At 40.7% G+C, this 20,400-nt stretch overlaps 1 protein-coding gene across 10 annotated transcripts in view; it reads right to left on the bottom strand.

Moving 5' to 3' along the window:
* The window catches only part of LOC110436943 (achilleol B synthase-like), a 37,938-nt gene extending 23,344 nt beyond the window's left edge, over positions 1 to 14,594 (bottom strand). For 2 of the 10 annotated variants that reach the window (XR_002454921.1, XM_021464728.1), the window contains exons 1-5: positions 14,253 to 14,588; positions 3,810 to 3,995; positions 3,419 to 3,508; positions 3,132 to 3,320; positions 2,245 to 2,329 (exon numbers count right to left, since the gene is read on the bottom strand). Coding sequence is in view for 9 of the 10 variants with exons in the window: in XM_021464728.1 (XP_021320403.1) it covers positions 2,245 to 2,329; positions 3,132 to 3,320; positions 3,419 to 3,508; positions 3,810 to 3,995; positions 14,253 to 14,450 (748 nt within the window). In the remaining variant the exon portion in view is untranslated. Of the gene's footprint in view, positions 1 to 2,244; positions 2,330 to 3,131; positions 3,321 to 3,418; positions 3,509 to 3,809; positions 3,996 to 14,252 lie in introns of all 10 variants that reach the window. The other 8 variants (XM_021464727.1, XM_021464732.1, XM_021464729.1 and 5 more) reach the window with 6 other exon arrangements.

The following is a 20,400-nucleotide window of genomic DNA, read 5'->3' as shown; positions in this document are numbered from 1 at the left end:
CACAGTTGAGAAGGTTTTTATTTGAAACTGTTTGGACTCCCAGAATATTGTTTAAGTTCACATATTTTGAAATATAAAATTTAAAATTTTCAAATATACTTATATGGAACATACTTACAATTGAGCCTTAAATTTTCAAACAAACTTACAACTGAGCCTTAATTTATGACAAATAAATTTGTCACAATGTTTCTACCATGTCATGGCATGTCTTTGTTGCCATCTATCGTACTGTGAAGCGCCTTAGGCAAATGGTTTGCTATATTTTTTGTGACCATTCGATGTGCTCATCACTAGTTTATGATATTTTCTAACCAAATTCATCACAGAAAGTGTTTAGAGATGCACCTTTAATGACGATGAGTTTTTTGTCACTGGTTCAACACAGATTCTATTTCGCAACATAAAAACTAATGTTTATGACAGAAACTAATTAAACATCATATAAGGTCTGTTGTAGTGATATACTTGTTCTAGTTACAAATAAGTGATTTTTTTAGATAATAGTTACAAATAAGTGATGCCTTGGGCATCTACAGTTTTCAAAATATACCTTTGATTTGTTCTTTTTTTTTGCAAAATATCAATGGGTAGAGACAACGAGAGGTGGCCACATAAGAGGCAAAATTTCAGCTAAAATTTTCGTCTGGTTGTCTGGCGACCGTCTGCTCGTGTCCCTGTCGGACTCGCTTGCAAACCAGCTAGCATATGTAAATCCAAACCGAAATTCGGAAGAGGGGGAGCCATGGAAGAAGGCGCGGCGGAAGTCGGAGATCTTGGAGCGGAAGGAGGAGAGCGCGGCATCGAGATTTCTCCGGTGCTTTTGCCACCAGCTGCTGCTCCACGGCGATGCGGTCGAACTCGTCGCTGAGCTTCCTCGCGTGCCTCTTCTTGGCGGCAGTGATGATAGCTGCGAGTGGCTCATTCTCCTCGATCTTCCTCCGACTCGCCAGAGTCCTCGTCGCCGTCGACGAGCTCCCGCTTCATGGCCGGCTCCCGCGCTGCCACCTCCTTCTCGTCCTCGGAATCCCCATCGGAGGCGTCCCAAGCGTGGCGAGCGAGGCGGGCATGTGGCCAGCGGAGGGGGCCTTGGCCTTGGCCCTGGCATCGCGGCGCGCGGTGCGGCGGAGCTTGTCGATGGAGCCCTTGATGCGGCCCTGCAGGCGGAGGCGCTTCACGCCGAAGCTGCCCATGGACCAGTGCGCCTCGCGCGTCCACTCGAGGAGCGGGTCGGTGATGGACGCCGGCAGATCGACACGGTCGCCAGGAAAGAAGCGTGGCCTCGGCAGCCCGTTGCCGTAGAGATCGGCTTGGGGACATAGAGAGGCCGAGAATCCTCACGAACGTCGCTCTCTCTGGCCGATGCGGTGGGTGTCATTCGTTGGGCACAGATGAGGATGAGGCTGAACTCGGAAGGACCCATGGGGTTGGATAAGATGGAGATGAAGTAAATATTAAAGGAAGAAAAAGAAAAAAAAAAGAAAAAGAAATATCGTACAGAAGGGTATATACATGGGAGGGAGATGGATGCAGAAAACAACGGCGTCTGATTAGCTGACTGTGAGGTTGACGTGCTACTGTTCTTTGGCCGGCTACCATGAGAGGTTATGGAAAACAAAAAAAAGTAAATGAAGCAAAAGTATAAAAGTCTCTTTATAAATTGCTTCTAATCTCTTTGGCATAAAATCACTAACGTTTAGAGAAAATATAAGTAGGTTTGTCTCATTCTATTAGCCCCTAATTATCATGAAGTAATGATTATCCGAACACAATGCAGAGCGATTCTAAACTAAATTAGAACTAATGATGCAAACTTAAAATAAATCTTTGGGCCCGAAGTTGTTTATGTGACTGTGTGGCAAACTACATATCCCGTTGCAACGCACGGGTATGTTTTGCTAGTAAGAGTAAAACAAAAAAAACAAGATACATGGGTACTTTGAGCTTTGCAAAAGTACACCAACAACATATTCATATAAACATTTATGCATGTCTGGTTCCCTTGACTACAACTCTAATGCACCTCCAGAATAACTTTTGTAAATGTTTGATCAAGTTTTAAAAATATATGATTTTTCCATAGGATCCTTATTAAGTATTTTAAAATAGATATTCCTAGATGCTGGCCTCCTAGGCCGCCATCTCTTCTGTTTTTCCAGTTTATCCTCAAACCTTCATTATGAGGAACATTGCCAAAAACAAAGGTTCAAAGGTAATTGTATTGAGGTACTAAGAAACAAGTACCTGGATGAATTGGCAGAAAGTATGGGAGAAGCCATAACTCGGGAATTACTGGATTGTTTCCAGACCAATCATACAAACCCATCACCTTCATTTAAGAAGATAAGAACTTTTGAAGTACTCAAATAGAACTGAAAAATTATAGTTTACATAAAGAGTAGCTACAATTGCAAGTTTCATCATCCCATTTCTGGTAAGATCTTTTTTCAAAAAGTATCCTAAGAACATGTAATAGTAGTATAGATAAAAAATATTGATAGACTTATAGGAAACTACGCCCTCCGCCCTGTAATATAATTCACTCTAGCATTCAAAATTTGTCCTCCAATATAATACATTCTAGATGACAAAACCCAATTTTGTATTAAATACTTTCCATTTATCAACCAATCATCATTAATCAAGTTGATGATAGTGTCTCGTTAGGAAATAAAGCGAGAGTACAAGCGTCTCTTATGTTCTCTCTTATTTTATCTTATAATGTCTAGAATACACTATATTACATGACACTGAGCATATTTATATTGTACATAAGCCCAGATTTGGACACTTGGCACACGGCCAAACCTGTCCAATGACCATGTTCATCTCAAATTCAAGTATAAGACTTTTCTTTTGCAAAAAAAAGGAAGGTACTTTAGCATTATAATTTAAATGGAAAATAAAGTTTTGAAAATTAATACAAGTATAAAATGATTTTAGAAAATGGATTGTTTAACACTCAAAATCAAGAATATACATATAGTTTAAAGTTTGTGAAAGGGCTTTTCATTTTTGCCTAGGTTTATGGCAAAATACTATAGATATGGAGCCCAGTTGCCTTTACATAATCATGTATTTACATGAAAAAATATTTTATTACATGAAAAATATTTTATTAAATGACATACCGAGAACCATATCTTTCCCCATTGTGGAATTGCAGTTGCACTTCCATGAGACAAAATCCACTCACGTCCATTGGTCAATGCAACATTCGTGCAATCTTCACCAATAAGTCTTAATGCAACATAGTTCAAGCATGAGCCAAACATGGTGCTCGGCCCCAACACTTGTTTACCCCAACCACCATCTTCATTCTACAAGGATCATGTTACATAAAAGAATTCTAATTTCCCTTAGAAATAGACGAAATGACATTAATAAGAAAGTAAATAGGCTGTCATAATAAACATGCCTGATGATTGTAAATATAGCGACGTATCTCGCGTTGGTGTTCTTTAGATAGGACAGTATTGAGTGATCCAGTGGTATATAAAGCGAATACCTGAAATAGTTTAGAATTCTCAAATATTTGCATGCAGGTCAAGTAATAAGGTATACAGTTCCTTCGTAGCTGACAGTTTGTATCATTGTATTAAGGATGACTTTGAAGAAAGGATTAAGCTGAATACCTACAGTTACTTATTCTACCAAATAGAAAAACAAATAATCTTTTTTCCACTGCATGTTTATGGTAGTTCTGTATGGCATATGCCAATCAATAATGAACTTGCAGTCCTAGCATCGAACATAAACTATCTGATTCAAGTCAAATTACAGTGTCATTTTCAAATTATAATTTGTACCAGGAGAGGCATAATGAACAAAAGACCACTATAGTCTGCTGGCCAGCACCCATCATCCGCTTGCAGACTTGAATGTTGAGCGAGTGCTCGCCTCAATGCCGCTAATATGATGTCCTCTGTGACTTCTTCATTTTCTGCGAGCTTGGCGGGTGGAGGATCCACCTGAAGATGTTTATGTTTTGCATACTGCAGTAGAGTACACATTTTACTATACGAAGATTATAATGGTATATAATTAATATAACTAGAATGACACATTTTAGATCTGGAGATTGACCACTATGCTGCCCAATTGGTGGTTCATTTTAGTACACATTGTGAGTCTCTTAACCCAAAACCATAAACCTTAAATCCTTACTCCTAAACCCTACAAGCCTATCAACGTGGCCGCCGGCAGCTCAGTCCCTCGGGTTCACGTTATAAAATTTTGTCCAAATTGACTAGAATTTGATGCAGCTGATTTAATGCAACAAGGAGCTTTCTCGCCAATTAACAATGCCGTATAAATCTTTTCAGAGTCCTATGTCTGTTCCAAGTTCTTTGTGCTGTTGCCTTGGAAGAAGCATCCAATCTTCAATGGTGGTCGGTGTCCAACGTTTTCACTATCTTTTTTTAAGGTGTGACAAACGTGTTTCGGTGACTTTGTCTTGACGCTGGTGTAGTTGACATCTTGGATCGAGGAGGTTTGTTGCATAGGAATACTTGAGCCCTTGTTGGGGATGTAATTTTTCCGTTATTTATCTTCTTTTTTTCTCCCGTTGTATTAATTTGACCTGATTCTACCTATAGGTAGATGAAGCCGGATAGTTTCTATCCTTTATTAAAAAAAACAATGCCGTATAAATTGTGGGCCCCATGTTAAAGCCGGATCCTAAAAATAAAAGCTCACCAACTTAAAATTTTAAAGAAATTGACTGCAATTTTCTACTCCTAAAAAGAATCACTAGCATAACCGGAACGGAGATCAAACCCATAAACCTCTTGGTTCACGGTTTGATTGGTTCAACTGTTTAGACCATGGGTTCAATACGGTTCAAATAGGTGCGATCTGCCTAAAGACAAACACCAGCATATCAGAGCGGTGGTGTTGCTGCTCTCAAAAGCTGATGTTGCAGGTTTGATTCCCTTCGCAGCCACTTTAGCTCTCTTTTTCCACTATTTTCTCCACCCCCAGGCTCTGTGCACGTGATGTCACCGGCTCCGGCGGCCTGATCTCCTGGTTTTCACCGGTTTTTCAGAAAAACTGACAGTTCAACAGTTTATTACCAGTTCATTTGCATACCAATCTTTTAGGCAGACCGATTAGGACTTGTCTACCACAGCATAGTGAAGCCGACCACTCATGCCTTCCTGTAAATTTTTGGCGCTGACATGTGGGCACCCGCTCCCTGCACGCACCTCCTCGCTCGTCAATCTCTACGGCAGAACGAAACACCCTTGCGACAAATTAGCGTCGGGCACTCGCAGAGTCCAAGGCTTCCCTCGACATCGGGACCACCCGGAGATTCCCGTGTCCCACAAGGGCGCTCCGAGGGAGAGGGACCCATCCTCGCCTTCGCCTGCCACCCTCCTCGCGTGCGCTGGAATCCACGCCTTCATCGTTGTCTTATATCGCGCTGTCGAGCCCTCGACTCGCCGACATGAAGGCCGCCGCCGCAGCCCTTCGCCACGCGGACCCCAACACCAACAAGCAGCCACGACCAGTTCAGCACAGAACCGCCGAGCCCTCGCCTTGCCGCCTCTCCCCTCCCCGTGCTCCTTCTGCCACCCTAATGCCTCCACCAAGCACTGCCCGCCGCCATTACGGATCCAAGGTCGAGGCATTGAGCTACCGATCTCCCCACTCCGTCCCTCTTCCGCCTCGCTTTCCACTCCGTTGGGTTCGCAGCGGCACGATGCAGCCTCAGCTTCATTTCTTGGTGTCGATCCATGGCTGGTTTGGCTTCCCCGCGACCTCGCCGGAGCTGCCATCCGCCTCGCCGACGAGGGGCCTCGGCTTCACTTCCCAGTGTCAAATCCGTGGCTGGTTTGGCTTCCCCGCGACCTTGGAGTTGTTTTTGCAGAATTATCAATACTCCCTCTGCAGCAGCTCGCAAGAGTGTCGTGTTGCAGCTGTAGCCTACTCCCTGTGCAGCAGCTCGCAAGAGTGTCGTGTTGTTTTTGTCGTTGCAGTCCCCAAACCATCAATGCTTACGGGTTGGGATTTGAGATATTATGTGTCTGGACTACTATTGAAACTCAGGGATTCCCCAAACCATCGATGCTTATGGGTTGAGATTTGGGATATTAGCGCCTGGACTATTGTTCAAATGTCTTTGCAAACGAATTTCGACTTCAATCTATGTTGATTCCATGTGTATTTGGTCCCAATTGGATGCTTGTCTGGTTAAACATGGGCAGGATCAAAAAAGTCATGGCAAGCTTTAATTAGAATGGCTGTAGCAAGATCCAGTATTGCATACATGATGTGTTCGGTAATTTGTTTGATTTTCTTTACTGACATTCATCATATTGGAGTTTATGTGTGAGCAAGGCATATCAGTTGAATCAAAAATAAAGTAAAGAGAAGGTATGACTGGTGCCAGAGACTATTGATTCTGCACATGTCCCTATTATCCGTCTCTGCACGTTTGCATTTGAGGTGTATGTGTTTGTGATGTAATAGTGCTGCAAAAATAAGATAATTTATATTGATCACAAGGTTATCTCTGCATTGCAACATGTCTGGGAGATAGATCTTTGTTTATTTTTTGAACAATCTATGCAGGCAGGCAAGGAAAAGAGTGACGGCTATTACTGATGTTGAAAGATAGGGTGAGGCAATACCAACTTGAGGTGCTTGAGCAAGCAAACAGCAGAAACACAAATTGCTTTTGTTGAAACTGGTGTGGGAAAGATTCTGATAGCTGTGTCGCTGATCAAAAGCATCTATGACAAAATGATCAAGGAGAACAAGAAGATGTTCGCTGTTTTCTTGGTGCCTAAGGTGCCCCTTGTGTATCAGGTACAGACACAAGAGCATGCCTTCAGACATTTTGTTCACAAATGTTGTTGATACAATTATATTTACTTCGAGGAATTGCAGCAAGCTGAAGTGTGATGTGAGTTGGGCACTTGCACTACTGCAGGAAGATGAGACAGGATTTCTGGGATTCTAGAAAGTGGCAGCGTGGGTTTGAGACTAAACATGTAAATTCCTTTGTATGGCCGTACTTTTACTTCCAGACTATTTTCAGACACAATGCTCCATAGCCAGGCTTTGATCAAACCTGAGCTTAGGCCACTTGAGTTAGGAAAGTATAGTGTTTTTACGAAGTTTTTGAGTTAACTGGTTGGTAGCCAAATACACTTGCATTAAGTCTCATTGTTTCTTTGTAGATTATTAACTTCTAAAAAAAATCTTGCTATAGATGTAATTTGCTATGTCATTAGCCAATTCCTTTTTGTATGTTTGAGACTTTGAGTAAATTAGTGCACTTGTCACCTAAGAAAAATAATTAGGATTTCGTTTGCGGATTTGGTAGTGCTATGCATGTGGGAGTTGAGATATCCATGCTCCGGATCAAGTTTTTATATACCAATATCATATATCTCTGTGAGAAGGAATGGATGCATAATTATTTTTATTGTGTCTATTGGTTTATTGGGGTGATCTAGCTAAAAAAAATGTGTTTTGTTGTGGACTGGTTGATATAAAATATTACCCTGGATTGGTCTAGGTGAGGATGCCAATTTCAGTTGCAGCTTCATGAAAAGGAGCAGGTTCAAATGCTTGATCTCCCATCCTCGAAAGTCTTGGATGTGATTAGGAGACAGCTGCTGATGCACTTAATGTTGATGACAGCCCCTGCCACACGGGTTGTCTCCAAGCAGACTACCTTCTCAGCAATCATTTGTATACCTTCTCAGCAATCATTTGTAAGTGCTGATCGGAGATGGAAGCCGCAACGAACTCGACCACCCTAATGCTTTAAAATTTGACTACGTTTACATAAATTTTTTGAATAAGAGGAGTGGTCAAAGATAAAAAAAAGTGAAACATCCTATAATTTTGGATGAAGAGAGTACGAAGAATGATTTGGATTTTAACACCCATAGCAACGCACGGGCATGGTCCAAGTTATATAATAGGATTCAAAATATCAAGAAGCAAATTTATGCCCTAGTTAGAGCCCCACATCAGAAGTCAGACCTAAGTAAAAGCTCATGTTCAAACTTTAAAATATTAACAACTTTGACTAAAATTTATTAAATAGTACTCAAAATGTCATGAACCTAATATGTGCCGGTTAGCATGGCAATATCAGAATTCCAAATCTAAATAAAACTGATAGAAAATTATTGGAAAAGATTGAAAATGTCGCTTGTCTTATAAGTTATTTTTCTGTCAGTCAACAGTATTTTTCTGTTACAATAAATAAGTGAACAATATTTTCAGCTATGACTTTTCAAAAAAGCGAACATGTTACATGTGGACCCACCTCAAATTAATGTAGTGACTACATTCTTAAATAGATTCCAAGGTCGGAGTAAGGATAGTCCCAACCATGAAATTTTAGGATATGCTAATGCATATACTCCCTCTATATAGGATTTAGATATCGTTTTTGACAAGGTTTGGATTAAATATTAAGAATATAAATCATCAATAACTTTTAAATATTTGAGTTTGCAAATGTGAAAATTATATAGATATATCTGTCTTGAAAAATACTTTTATAAAAGTATATATATATCATTTTTTCCTAAATATTTTTATAGAAATAAGAGATTAATGTTATATTTTGGAGACCGTGTCGCGGTCCTAAACGAGATCTAAATTTTATATGAAGGGAGTACATACTTGTGGTTATATTTATTCAGTATATATAGGAAGGTATATATTCAGAGTAGCAATTGGAGTATTGGCAGGATCAATTCAATTAGTTATTCTGCAACGATAAACAACATCATCTGTACGCTCTTGTCAAAAGAAAACGTCTAAAGCCCACCCAACCGAATCAAACCCATAATAAATTAACTCTCTTCTTCAACCCACTCCACCCTATATTTTTATGTTTCAACCCAACCTATTCCAACCTACAAACGAATTGAACCTGTTTGTTATAAAATCTCACAGGTTTGCATAAACTGTATATATAAGTTTGTATATAACATAAGGGTTCAGATTAAAAGTCGGACCCCTAGATTCAAAATATCGGATTAACAATATAAAATTTTATCCAAACGGACTAGAATTTGTTGCAGATGATTTAATGTAACAAGCAGCTACTTCACACCAATTAAGGCCTGGTTTATTTTCTTAGACATTTTGCAAAATTTTTCAGATTTTCAGTCACATTGAACCTTACGGTATATGCATAAAGCATTAAATATAGATGGTGTCTTCTGATGGACCTAATATATGCCGTGCATGTGGGCCCCATCTTAGAAGCCAAACCTTAGGAATAGAAACTTGTGTTCGCACCTTAAATTTTTACAGCATTGACTAAATTTTGTTAATAGGATTCAAAATGTCATGAACCTAATAGATGGTGTCTTCCGATGGACACTAAATTGAATCAAAGAAATTATTGACTAGAGTAGTAGCGAGGTGACTTGAACTATCTCTCCGTCCTTAGGGAGGCCACTGAATTCAAGAGCCATGCATTCCTTCTCACTATATTACAACAATTTTAATGGAGGCAGCCAACAACGCTTAATCGAGGCGGACCACCTCTAATCAAAGATCACTGAGGTGGTCCTAACGCCTGCTTCGGTAAATGGAAAAACAAAAAAAAAGAAAAACCTAGATAAGCCTGCCGAGCCTGTCCACGGCCTTCGGATCGGCACGTGCACGCCGCAGCTCGTCAGGGCCGCCCTCCACCAGATCTGCCACATCAGCGCCGCCAGATCTGCACATGCACGCCATCGCTCATTGGGGTGACCCTCCACTAAATCCGCTTGTCAGGCCACGCTCCACTAGATCTACTTGTCATGGCCTCCCCGAGCGCCCCCCCAATCAGATCTGCCCCCTCCAAGCACCGTCACAATCAAGAGAGGCCTCCCCGAACGCCGCCGTAGCCGGATCCAACTACTCGTGTGCCACCACTGCCAGGATCTGTCTCCTACGCGCTATTGCCACCGGATCTGGCCCACGTTGCGCCGCCAGAGAGAGAAGAGAGTCCCTGAGGTAGCCGCAGCCGGGCGCTGCTACCGCTCACGCTTTAGGGAGAGGGGCATCATGGGGGAGAGGGGAGCAATGGGGGAGAGCGTTGTGGGAGAACGGGCGCATGGGGAAGAGAGTGGTGGGAGAGGGTCATGACTTAGCGCATCTAGAGGAGGGGAGTGATGGCATCCAGAGAAGGCCCATTTCAAAACGTCATGTAAAATATTTTTGTAGTAGTGCCTACAAAATGATTAGGTGGGCATGTATTATTTTAGTCCCTCATGTAAGAATAAATTGAAGTCCTCTGTTGCCTCTGCACTGTAGCAAACATTGTTTTACCACTGGTTACTCTACTATATGAACTATTTACTTCCTCTTGTACTGTTCATGAAGAACACACTAGTACACAGAAGCTCTATATAGGCAGTTCCTAATCTATTTGCATAGTCGTTTTTCAGAACCGTAAGTGATAGGGGCCAGTGGAAATGAATCGTTGCACTGGCAATTAACTGAGAACCGCCTATGGAAAATGATTTTCATAGACGGTTCAGTTAAGACAACCGCCTTTGGAAATCGATTTCCACAGACGGTTGTGTTATGCCAACCGCCTGTGAAAATGCTTGTCCACAAAATAAAAATTGGGTTTTAAAAATAGGAAAAAAAGATTTAAATGATTTTCATAGACGGTTCAGTTAAGACAACCGCCTTTGCAAGCCTGCCTCCCGTCCATCTTGTTAAAACCGCAAGTCTTCGCTCGGGCAGATCGGCACATGCACTCCGTCGCTCATTGGGGTGACCCTCCACCAGATCCGCTTGTCAGACCACGCTCCACTGGATCCACTTGTCGTGGCCTCCCTGAGCGCCCCCGCAATTGGATCTGCCCCCTCCAAGCGTTGTCACCGTCAAGAGAGGCCTCCCAGAGCGCCGCCGTAGCCGGATCCGGCTACCCGTGTGCCACCACTGCCTGTCTCCTACGTGCTATTACCACCGGATCTGGCCCACATCACGCCGCCAGAGGGAGAAGAAGGTCCCTGTGGTAGCCGCAGTCGGGCCCCGCTACCGCTCACGCTTAGGGAGAGGGGCATCATGGGGGGGAGGGGAGCAATGGGGGGAGAGCATTGTGGGAGAAGGGGCGCATGGGGAAGAGAGTGGTTGGAGAGGGTCATGACTTAGCGCGTCTAGAGGAGGGGAGTGACGACATCCAGAGAAGGCCCAATTCAAAACGTTTTGTAAAATATTTTTGTAGTAGTGCCTACAAAATGATTAGGTGGGCATGTATTATATTACTCCCTCATGTAAGAATAAATTGAAGTCTTCTGCTGCCTCTGCACTGTAGCAAACATTGTTTTACCACTGGTTACTCTACTATATGAACTATTTACTTAATTTCTCTTTTATTTTTCATGAAGAACACAGTAGTACACAGAAGCTCTATACATGCGGTTCCTAATCTATTTGCACAGTCGTTTCTAGAACCGAGAGTGCTAGGGGCCAGTGGAAATGAATCTTTGCACTGGCAATTAACCGAGAACCGCCTATGAAAAATGATTTTCACAGACAGTTCAGTTAAGACAATCGCCTTTGAAAATCGATTTCCACATACGGTTGTGTTATGCCAACTGCCTGTCAAAATGCTTGTCTACAAAATAAATATTAGGTTTTAAAAATAGGAAAAAGATTTAAACGATTTTGCGGAAGCCAGCCTCCTGTACGTCTCGTTAGGTATTCGAACCCATGACTTCCCCTTGAACATTGTTTTATCTACCACTCCACTCATTACTCACTTATGTCTATTTAGAGTTTTGTTCCTCACATATTATCCTAAACCGAGCAAACATTGATTGTTTGAGGCCATAAATGGATTCAATTGAAAATTTTTGTCAACTACAAAGTTGCATAACTTTTCAAGATCTACAACTCTTATATTGATACTTTCTCTATCTGAGGTAATTTTAAAAAAATTGAATTTTAAATTTGATAAATTCGAACGTAGTTTTTGATGACAACATGATTTCAAATGAAAAAAATTATAAACTCAAAGTTTCATAACTTTTTGAGATGTACAACTTTTATTTTGGCAGTTTTTTATACGAGATCAATTGAAAAGCTCAAAAAAAAATTCAAATTATTTCTACATATGTTTTTTTAAGAAACCGCCACTAGAAATCTGATTTTTTAGTGGTGGTTTTGTTTGGAAAACCACATGTGCAAACTGCCAGTGAAAATGTGTTTCCACTCGTGTATTTTGAGTCGGGCCTACCGATTTCTTTTCATAGGCTTTTTTAATTGAAACCACATGTAAAAATTATATTGCACAACTGACCACATGTTCCATGCTAGTACAACTAACCACCTATACTAATCGATGAAGCATGTTAGTGCATTCCAATTTATTATGAAACTAAAAGGTTGCTATTCAGGTTAATTAGAGTGTCAACTAAGTAAAAACTAAAGAGATGTGGCACTACAATTAAATTAAAGAAGAGAGATGGGGAGATAACTTTTTTGATAAGAAATTATGTACATATCAGAACCAAGACATGAAGAGTTGTAATAGATAAAGAAATATATGAGGGTTGAGATACCAAACGGTTAAGATCTTGCAGCGGCTATGAGAGAGAGATGTATGGCGCCTGTTGATGGATTTAGTGGCTTAGTGGGATGTCATTAGACACATATTTCTTGAGGCGGGCTTTAGGACACCCGACTCTTAAAATAAACTTATTTGGTTTATATCGACAGATATTTTAATAAGCTTGTCTCTAAATATATATTTTTAAGAATTAGATATATCATTTTATCGTCTTTTGTAAACTTTTGTCTCCTAATATTATTGACAGAGGCGGCCCGATAAAAATGCCACCTTTGAAAAAAGCCACATCTAGCAATCCAAAAATTGCTTTTGGAGCATCTCCAAGGGTTTTGCATTTGAGGTTTGCATTTGAGTAATTTGCCAAAAAGGTTCAAAAGAGGTATCCAACGGTTTTGCATTTGAAGTTTGCAATTTGGGCAACTTGGCAAATGAGGGAGCAAACTTGGCAAAAATGTCAAGCTGTGGACGACTTTGCAAACCCGATCGCGCGAGCAAAGTCACGCGCGAGGAAAGCGCGCGCACCTGGAGACCTTCTATTTTTATGCTTTGCCAAGTCCATATGTCAATTCCCTTGGAGATGACCTATTTTTATCCTTTGCATTTTGTTATGGGAGTTTGCAAATAGCAACAAATGCCAAGTCAATTTGCCAAAGCCTTTGGAGAACAGAGAAATATACTATGCCGCCCAAAAATACCTGGCTAGATGCATGCTTGTCGCCGCCTGCACTAGCGACGCTGTGACCGCGACTATGCTTGGCCGTGTGAGCTAGATGCGAGGTTGAAGTTCATTAGTTGTTTTCAGTCTACCGAATGCCTATCTCATATCTGTTTTTTTTTGGTGCATGTCAGCATGTGTTACTCTCTACTTTGTATTAGATTTTGGCCAATTCTGTTGACGCATAAATGAGATCTGTTTATCATTATGCATAGATGTTGGCTTGGTCGTTCATCCTTGATGTTCATATATGACTGTCAGGATAGACTGCCACCCATCAAAATAGTGCTTTGGTCAAATCGGCATGGCACGATTAATCGTGCCGTGCTTGGGCGCACGCCTCGGCCCAGTGCGTTCGCCGCCATAATCATGTCATGCCTGGGCGTGTGCTCGTGCCGGCCCTGGGCCGCCTGACCATCTATGTACATATATATACATGTTGCATGGGATGGGATAGGATAGTATTTTTTTCGAAATCCTAATATAGTCATGAACTATATATATTCCACGTAAGGACGCATTTGGTTCGTGGCCCTGCCTTGCTGCACCGTATGTGCCACAAATTTTTGCATTTGTTTGATTGCTTGTGGCAGTTGCGGCACGCCACATTCCTGTGTATTTTCACGCCACAAACCACCCAAAGTCAAGCGAAGTAACTCATCGCCGTATTCAGGCAGAGCCAAGCGCGTGGTGTGCAACCAAACACGACCTAAGAGCCTATTAAGGCCTACAATAAGCTGCTACTCTCTCTGTCCCAAATTATAAGTCATTCAAAGAATTTTGGAGATTCAAAGTTTTTCAAGTTTGATCAAATTTATATAGCAAATTAAGGACATTTTTGGTACCAACTAAGTATCATTATATTATTTGTTAGTTATATTTTCATAGTGTACCTATTTTATGACACAAATCTTTATATTTTTCTAAATATTTTTTGTCAAACTTAAAAACGCTTTAACTCTCCAAGAGGAAGTACTACTTACGTACCTGCAACCGTAGGAGGAGGTCAGAGGACTCCCTTTTCTGGAACCGGCGCTCGGTGAACTCACGGCGCGCCCTCTCCACCTCGGCACGCTCCTCCGGGGTGCCAAGCTCGGGATCGAACTCCCAAACCGCCCGCCCACGAAAGTTGTTGGACGACTTTAGCCATGGCCCAGCCCCCTCGGCGACCTTGAGCCTCCACATGATCGCCGGCCGGGGTGGCCAAACTGATCGCGCGTTCACAGGCGCAACTGGGAGAGAATCGAAAGGCCAGCAAAGCTTCCTTCTTCTCTTATAGGAGTAGCACGATGTGTCAGTGTTGGCCACTTTTTCCTGTCGACCAGTTGGTGGAACAGTCCTTACATTTGTTTACATCCATGATGAAGTCTAACGGGCCACAATAGGACAATTATATACAGTACCGATGTGTCATGTGTTTGCATTTGTTTACATCCGTGACTAGGCCTGTTTACTTGAGGAGGTAAAAAGTTTTTGGATCCTGTAGCACTTTCGTTTTTATTTAGCAATTATTGTCTAACCATGGACTAACTAGGTTTAAAAAAATCGTCTTGTAAATTACAGACAAACTGTGTAATTAGTTATTTTTTATCTATACTTAATGTTCCATGCATGTATTGCAAGATTCGATGTGACGAAAATCTTGAAAAGTTTTTGGGTTATGGATGGATCTAAACAAGACACAAGTCTAAAGTAAGGAACTACTGTGTATTGACAACGTACATCATCGTTGATTTTTGCGCCAGTGATAAACTCTAGTAAGCGTCAGGTACAGTACATCCCAGTTCCAGATAATGACGGCTGAACCACCGAATCCATCCAGTTGTCTCATACTCTGATTTGCAGCCAAATAAAAAAACAATATAATGAGGCGCCATGTCAAAACACTCTGCAGAAGCAAATGATAATGGTACTAATCAACTTAGAAGTGAAGGTTGACACATTGATAAGTTTGATTTTGAAACTCACAAAATATTGAAACAAACCCACAAACATTCACCCTCTCAGCATCCTAAGGGTACACAGAAACCATCATAGTTTTTATCAACATTAATTGTACTGCCACCTAAACATTTTGCTAATGTGGCAAGGTAGTTATTGAAAAGAGAGAAAAAATCATAGAAATCGGGTCTAAGTTGGAAACCATGTCTACACGAGAACCAAGATATAAAGTGAAGTGATTGGTTGAGAATGGAGCGAGAATGAATGTTATTGGATAAAAAATTGTTCTGTAAAAACTATCTATTTGGACCATATTTTTATATATAGTGTCTATGGAAATTAATAGATATAGAAACTATACGTAGTTTCTAACATTCAGTGCCCTAATTGATAAACTCTACAGCTATGCAGTCCACGTCAACAAAGATGCTACATTATTAGGCATATATCTTCATCATATCAACCCTACATATTAACAATGTAGCTACAGAAGCACATAGACACATGGCTCTCTTGTAAGCACACTAGGTTCGGTATGATGATGGTAGAAGCATATTGCAATAGCCAGAACACATGGCTATCCTGTCAATCATTTCAAAAATGAGTTCACATCAAACAACCCCCAATCGTCTAATCGCAGGAGGCCCTACTGTAACATGACCAAAATAAGGAACCAAAGCATCAAACCAGAACACATAAATAACACCATTCCCTGCTAGTAAATGGAGGAAGCTCATTTCCAACACAATCACATAAAAGAATCGAACCACATCTCAGAGAGTGCCAAAAGGCGTTAAACCCTCCGTCTTCTCACGCCGGGCCGTAAGGCGCTTTAGTTCCGGCTACGGAACCGGAGCTAAGGTTTTGAGACTAAATGTCCCACCTTTAGTTTCGGTTCGGCGAGCCGGGACTAAAGGTCCACTTTTAGTCCTGTTTGGTAATGGCAACCGGGACTAAAAGGTACGCCACGGTGTGCCACCTGGCCTCCACTTTTAGTCCCGGTTGTTGTTACCAACCGAGACTAAACAGTTTTTTCTTTTTTCCTTCTTTCCTTTTGGTTTTCTATTTAGGGTTTACAATTATGTTATTATTATTTTTGAATCCGTATTGTTTGCTGCTAGTTTTTGGAAATACGCACCTATAATTTATATAATTTAAAGTATTACATATAAATATACTATCACTAGTACATTGGCACACTATACAGGCGGTTGGTAACATATTTCTACAGGCGTTTTCCGGATCCGCCTGTGCTGGAGGCCAGTACAAATCGTCCATTTCCACAGGCGGTCACTTGAGAGCCGCCAGTATAAACATTTTACACAGGCGGCTCTCTTAGGAAACCGCCTGTGTAAATGAACATTTACACAGGCGGTTTCCTAAGAGAGCCGCCTGTGTAAACCTATTAAAATATATATTATTTATTTATTTTTTAATTTATCTATTTATTTATTTATTATTTTATTGTTATTATTTAAATATATTGATATTGGTTGGTCTTGTAACATAGCAACATGTAATTTAAATACTTCATCTCATACATACATACATACATACATTTGTATACATCAAAGTTTGGTGCTCAAAGACATAAAGTTAACTACAAGAGTATATCCATCATCACACATCATATATATATATATACATCAAAGTTTGTTTCTGTCCTCTAATAACCCTCTTTAGTAAGCCTGAGCTTACTAATCTCTGTTAGCACTCGGAACTCTGGCCTGGATAATTGGCTTTCATTATCATGATATTTGCCTTCACGTGGAATGACATGTTTCATGATGAACGAGCAGATGTCCTCAACTATGTTGTCTAAAGCACGTTCGTCCATGAGCTCCGCCGTCCCTTGCTTATATACCTGCAAAGAAAGTTTATAAACATTATATATTTTATGACTTCCAACTTTAATAGACTATTACTTATATTACCTTGTCAGGGTTCCTTGCATATCGTCCGTTTTCTCTCATGTTCTCGCACACGTAGTAGCCACAGAGGACAGATAACGGTGGTTGCTTCATGCACTGTATAACAGAAGAGTGGTTATTTAATTATAGTTGTAACTGTGGTCGTATGTGTATGATTTGTATTTATAATAGTAAATTTCTATACGTACCGGCCAGTTATGTATAACCTCCAATGGTTGCCCTGGTCTCTTGGACTCGCACTTTCCATGATTTATCTTATAGAACCTGTATGCCCTATGATCTCAAATAGAATCACCATGTTATTGTCAAATTCTCACTATGCTTAAGTATGCATGCATAGCTTGACTTACAGCTCTAGCAGTTTGATGAATGGAGCATAGCTTTCTTTCGGGAAATCTGCTGAGTCTAATACCAACACCCTTCCCTCCTTGGGATAAATGATGAAGCATATCCAGTGCCTCCTGGTCGAATTAAATCCATGATGCATTTATGCATTGGAATAATTTAGATAGATATTTGTAAACTCACACTTACCCAAAGTGGTACGGGGCCACCACCGCTTTCCTGTCTTGAAACTTTATTAGTGAATGTCCAATGTTCCAAATACTTGAAGAAAATTGACTTCTTCTTGAATGTAGCCCCTGAAGCTGGCTTGACATTCTTTCTTGGTTTTCCATCTTTTGTCTTCTTCCCAAAAACAAATTTGAGTTTGCTGACTATGCTGAAAACTCTTTGGCCTTTACTGTTACCTGATGGAGCAGTAGTCTGTAGTTCACTATTATTGTCAAAGTACTTATCCATCTTTTTCAGCCGGTACCTGTGTCCTTTTGATATGAAGCGTCTGTGCCTCATGTACACTATCTTCTTAGATGCAGTTAGGGACACGTAAGCGGTGTCATCTATGCATACCACACAACCAAACTTTACCTTGAACTGCCCTGATAATGTAAAGAGAGCTGGGTAGTCATTGATCGTAACAATGATAATTGCTCTCATTGTGAATGATTCTTTGCGGTACTCGTCGAATATTTGAACACCTGTTTCCCATAGTATCTTCATGTCTTGCATTAAGGGCTCCAAGAAAACATCCATATCAACTCCAGGTTGTGTAGGTCCAGAGATAAGGATGGTTAGTAAAAGGTACTTTAGCTTCTGCATCAACCATGGAGGGAGGTTGTAGATGGTGAGGATCACTGGCCATGTGCTGTGCTTGCTGCTCCTCTCAGCAAATGGATTCATTCCGTCAGTCCTCAGTGCGAACCTAACATTTCTTGGTTCATTAGCAAAGTCCTTGTGGTTTTCATTGAAATCTTTCCACTGCTGGCGATCGGCTGGGTGCCGAAGCTTCCCATCGTCTTTGTGCTCATCAGAAGCATGCCAGCTCATAAGTTGGGCATCCTCTGGATTAGCAAACAAGCACCTCAATCGATCGATCACAGGAAGGTACCACATCACCAAAGCAGGAATCTTTTTCTGCGCATAATAGTCTACTTCTTCCTTTTCTTTGCCGGTGGGTTTCGAACTACTCTTCTGGGTCTTTTGTTGGGCCTTCTTTCGTTTTTTGCCCTTAGGCACAGAGGCAACACACTCTTCCTCTATGTAGTCTTTATTTGTCTTGTACCTACTTGAACCACACTTGGGAAAGCTGTCCAAGTCTCTATAATCATCGCCTCGATATAGGATACAATGATTTCTACAAGCGTGGATCTTCTCAACACCCATTGTGAGTGGGCTGATTAGCTTCTTTGCATAATATGTGTTAGCAGGCACTTTGTTATCCTTAGGAAGCATGTCTGCGATAATGCTTAAGAACGCATCAAAGCCAGCATCAGAAAGACCATATCTAGCTTTGCACACCAACAATTTTAGCACAGACCGCAGCTTCGTGAACTCTTTGGTGCAACCTTTGGACTCATCATACAAAGGTTCTTCTGCTGCCTTCATTAGGGCCTCCATACCTTTCATGAAGAACACTGATGGATCTTCCGCATGACGACGCAACATTGCCTCTAGAAATTCTGCATCTTCCGCAGCCATGTTACTTTCGGTGCCATCTTCATTTCCTCCAATAAAACCATGATCAGGAACATTTGGCACAACATGTTCAGTGGCTAGACCATCGGTATTAGGTTGTTGTGTCTCGTGTACGAACTCAAACCCATCAACAATTCCAGTTGTATAAGGCGCAGAGCTACCCTCTCCATGCTTTGTCCAAATCAAGTAATCTTTCATAAATCCTCGACGGACCAGATGAGTAAGGATTTGTTGATTGTCTTCAGATACAACAAGATTTCTACAATCCATGCATGGACAATGTATGTGCGTCTTTCTTGTTCTTGAAGCATGGTTTTGAGCAGCATCAATAAACCTCTGGACCTCAGTTATGTATGATGGATCTAGTCTTGATAAATTATACATCCAAAATGACCTCTCCATCACTACCTGTAAAACACCATTCATATGATCTAAGGGTTTACAAAGAATTTATCTAGGGTTTATTAGCTAGGGTTTATGGTTAAGCTTGAGATTAAAGGAAAAAACCTAAGTTACATAATTAAAAAATAATCTAAGTATACAAAGAACAAACCATTGGTTTAATTTTGTAAAAACTAGCTAAATTGAGAAGCAAACATGTTGAGAGGCATTATCCAACCATATTAAGCAACCCCATCTAACCATATCAACAAATAAAGACAAGAAGCTAGCTATTCTTCTCTCTCACTCATAAAACATACATGTTGATAAATAAATTGAAAAATTTATAAAGAGAGAGAGAGAGACATAAAATAGAAAACCTAAGTATAGCATAACTATATAAATACATCATTCATTATAAATAGATAGATGATGTGGAAGGTGACAATAAAAAACCTAACTATCATATAATTAAAAAAAATCAACAATTATCTCTCTACATAAATATACAAGAACACACCATTGGTTTAATCTTGTAAAAACTAGCTAATTGAGAAGCAAACATGTTGAGAGACATTATCCAACCATATTAAACAACCCCATCTAACCATATCAACAAATCAAGACAAAAAGCTAGCAATTCTTCTCTCTCACTCATGGTGAAACCCTAGATCCAAAAAGTGGCTCAAATTGAGCTAGAATGAGCAAATTGAGGCAATAGGGACATAAACTAACCTCTTTTAGCAACCTCCTTCCTAGAAATGAAGATCAAAACCTCCCCCCTTGTATTTTGAGAAATCTGGAACTCCAAAATCGCCCCCAATGGAAGGTGGGTGCGAGATACTGTG

This window comes from Sorghum bicolor, chromosome 7 (assembly GCF_000003195.3).
Source record: "Sorghum bicolor cultivar BTx623 chromosome 7, Sorghum_bicolor_NCBIv3, whole genome shotgun sequence".
Taxonomy (NCBI): domain Eukaryota; kingdom Viridiplantae; phylum Streptophyta; class Magnoliopsida; order Poales; family Poaceae; genus Sorghum; species Sorghum bicolor.
The sequence above is the reverse complement of the archived record's forward strand: the minus strand, read 5'-3'. Positions and strand labels throughout refer to the sequence as shown.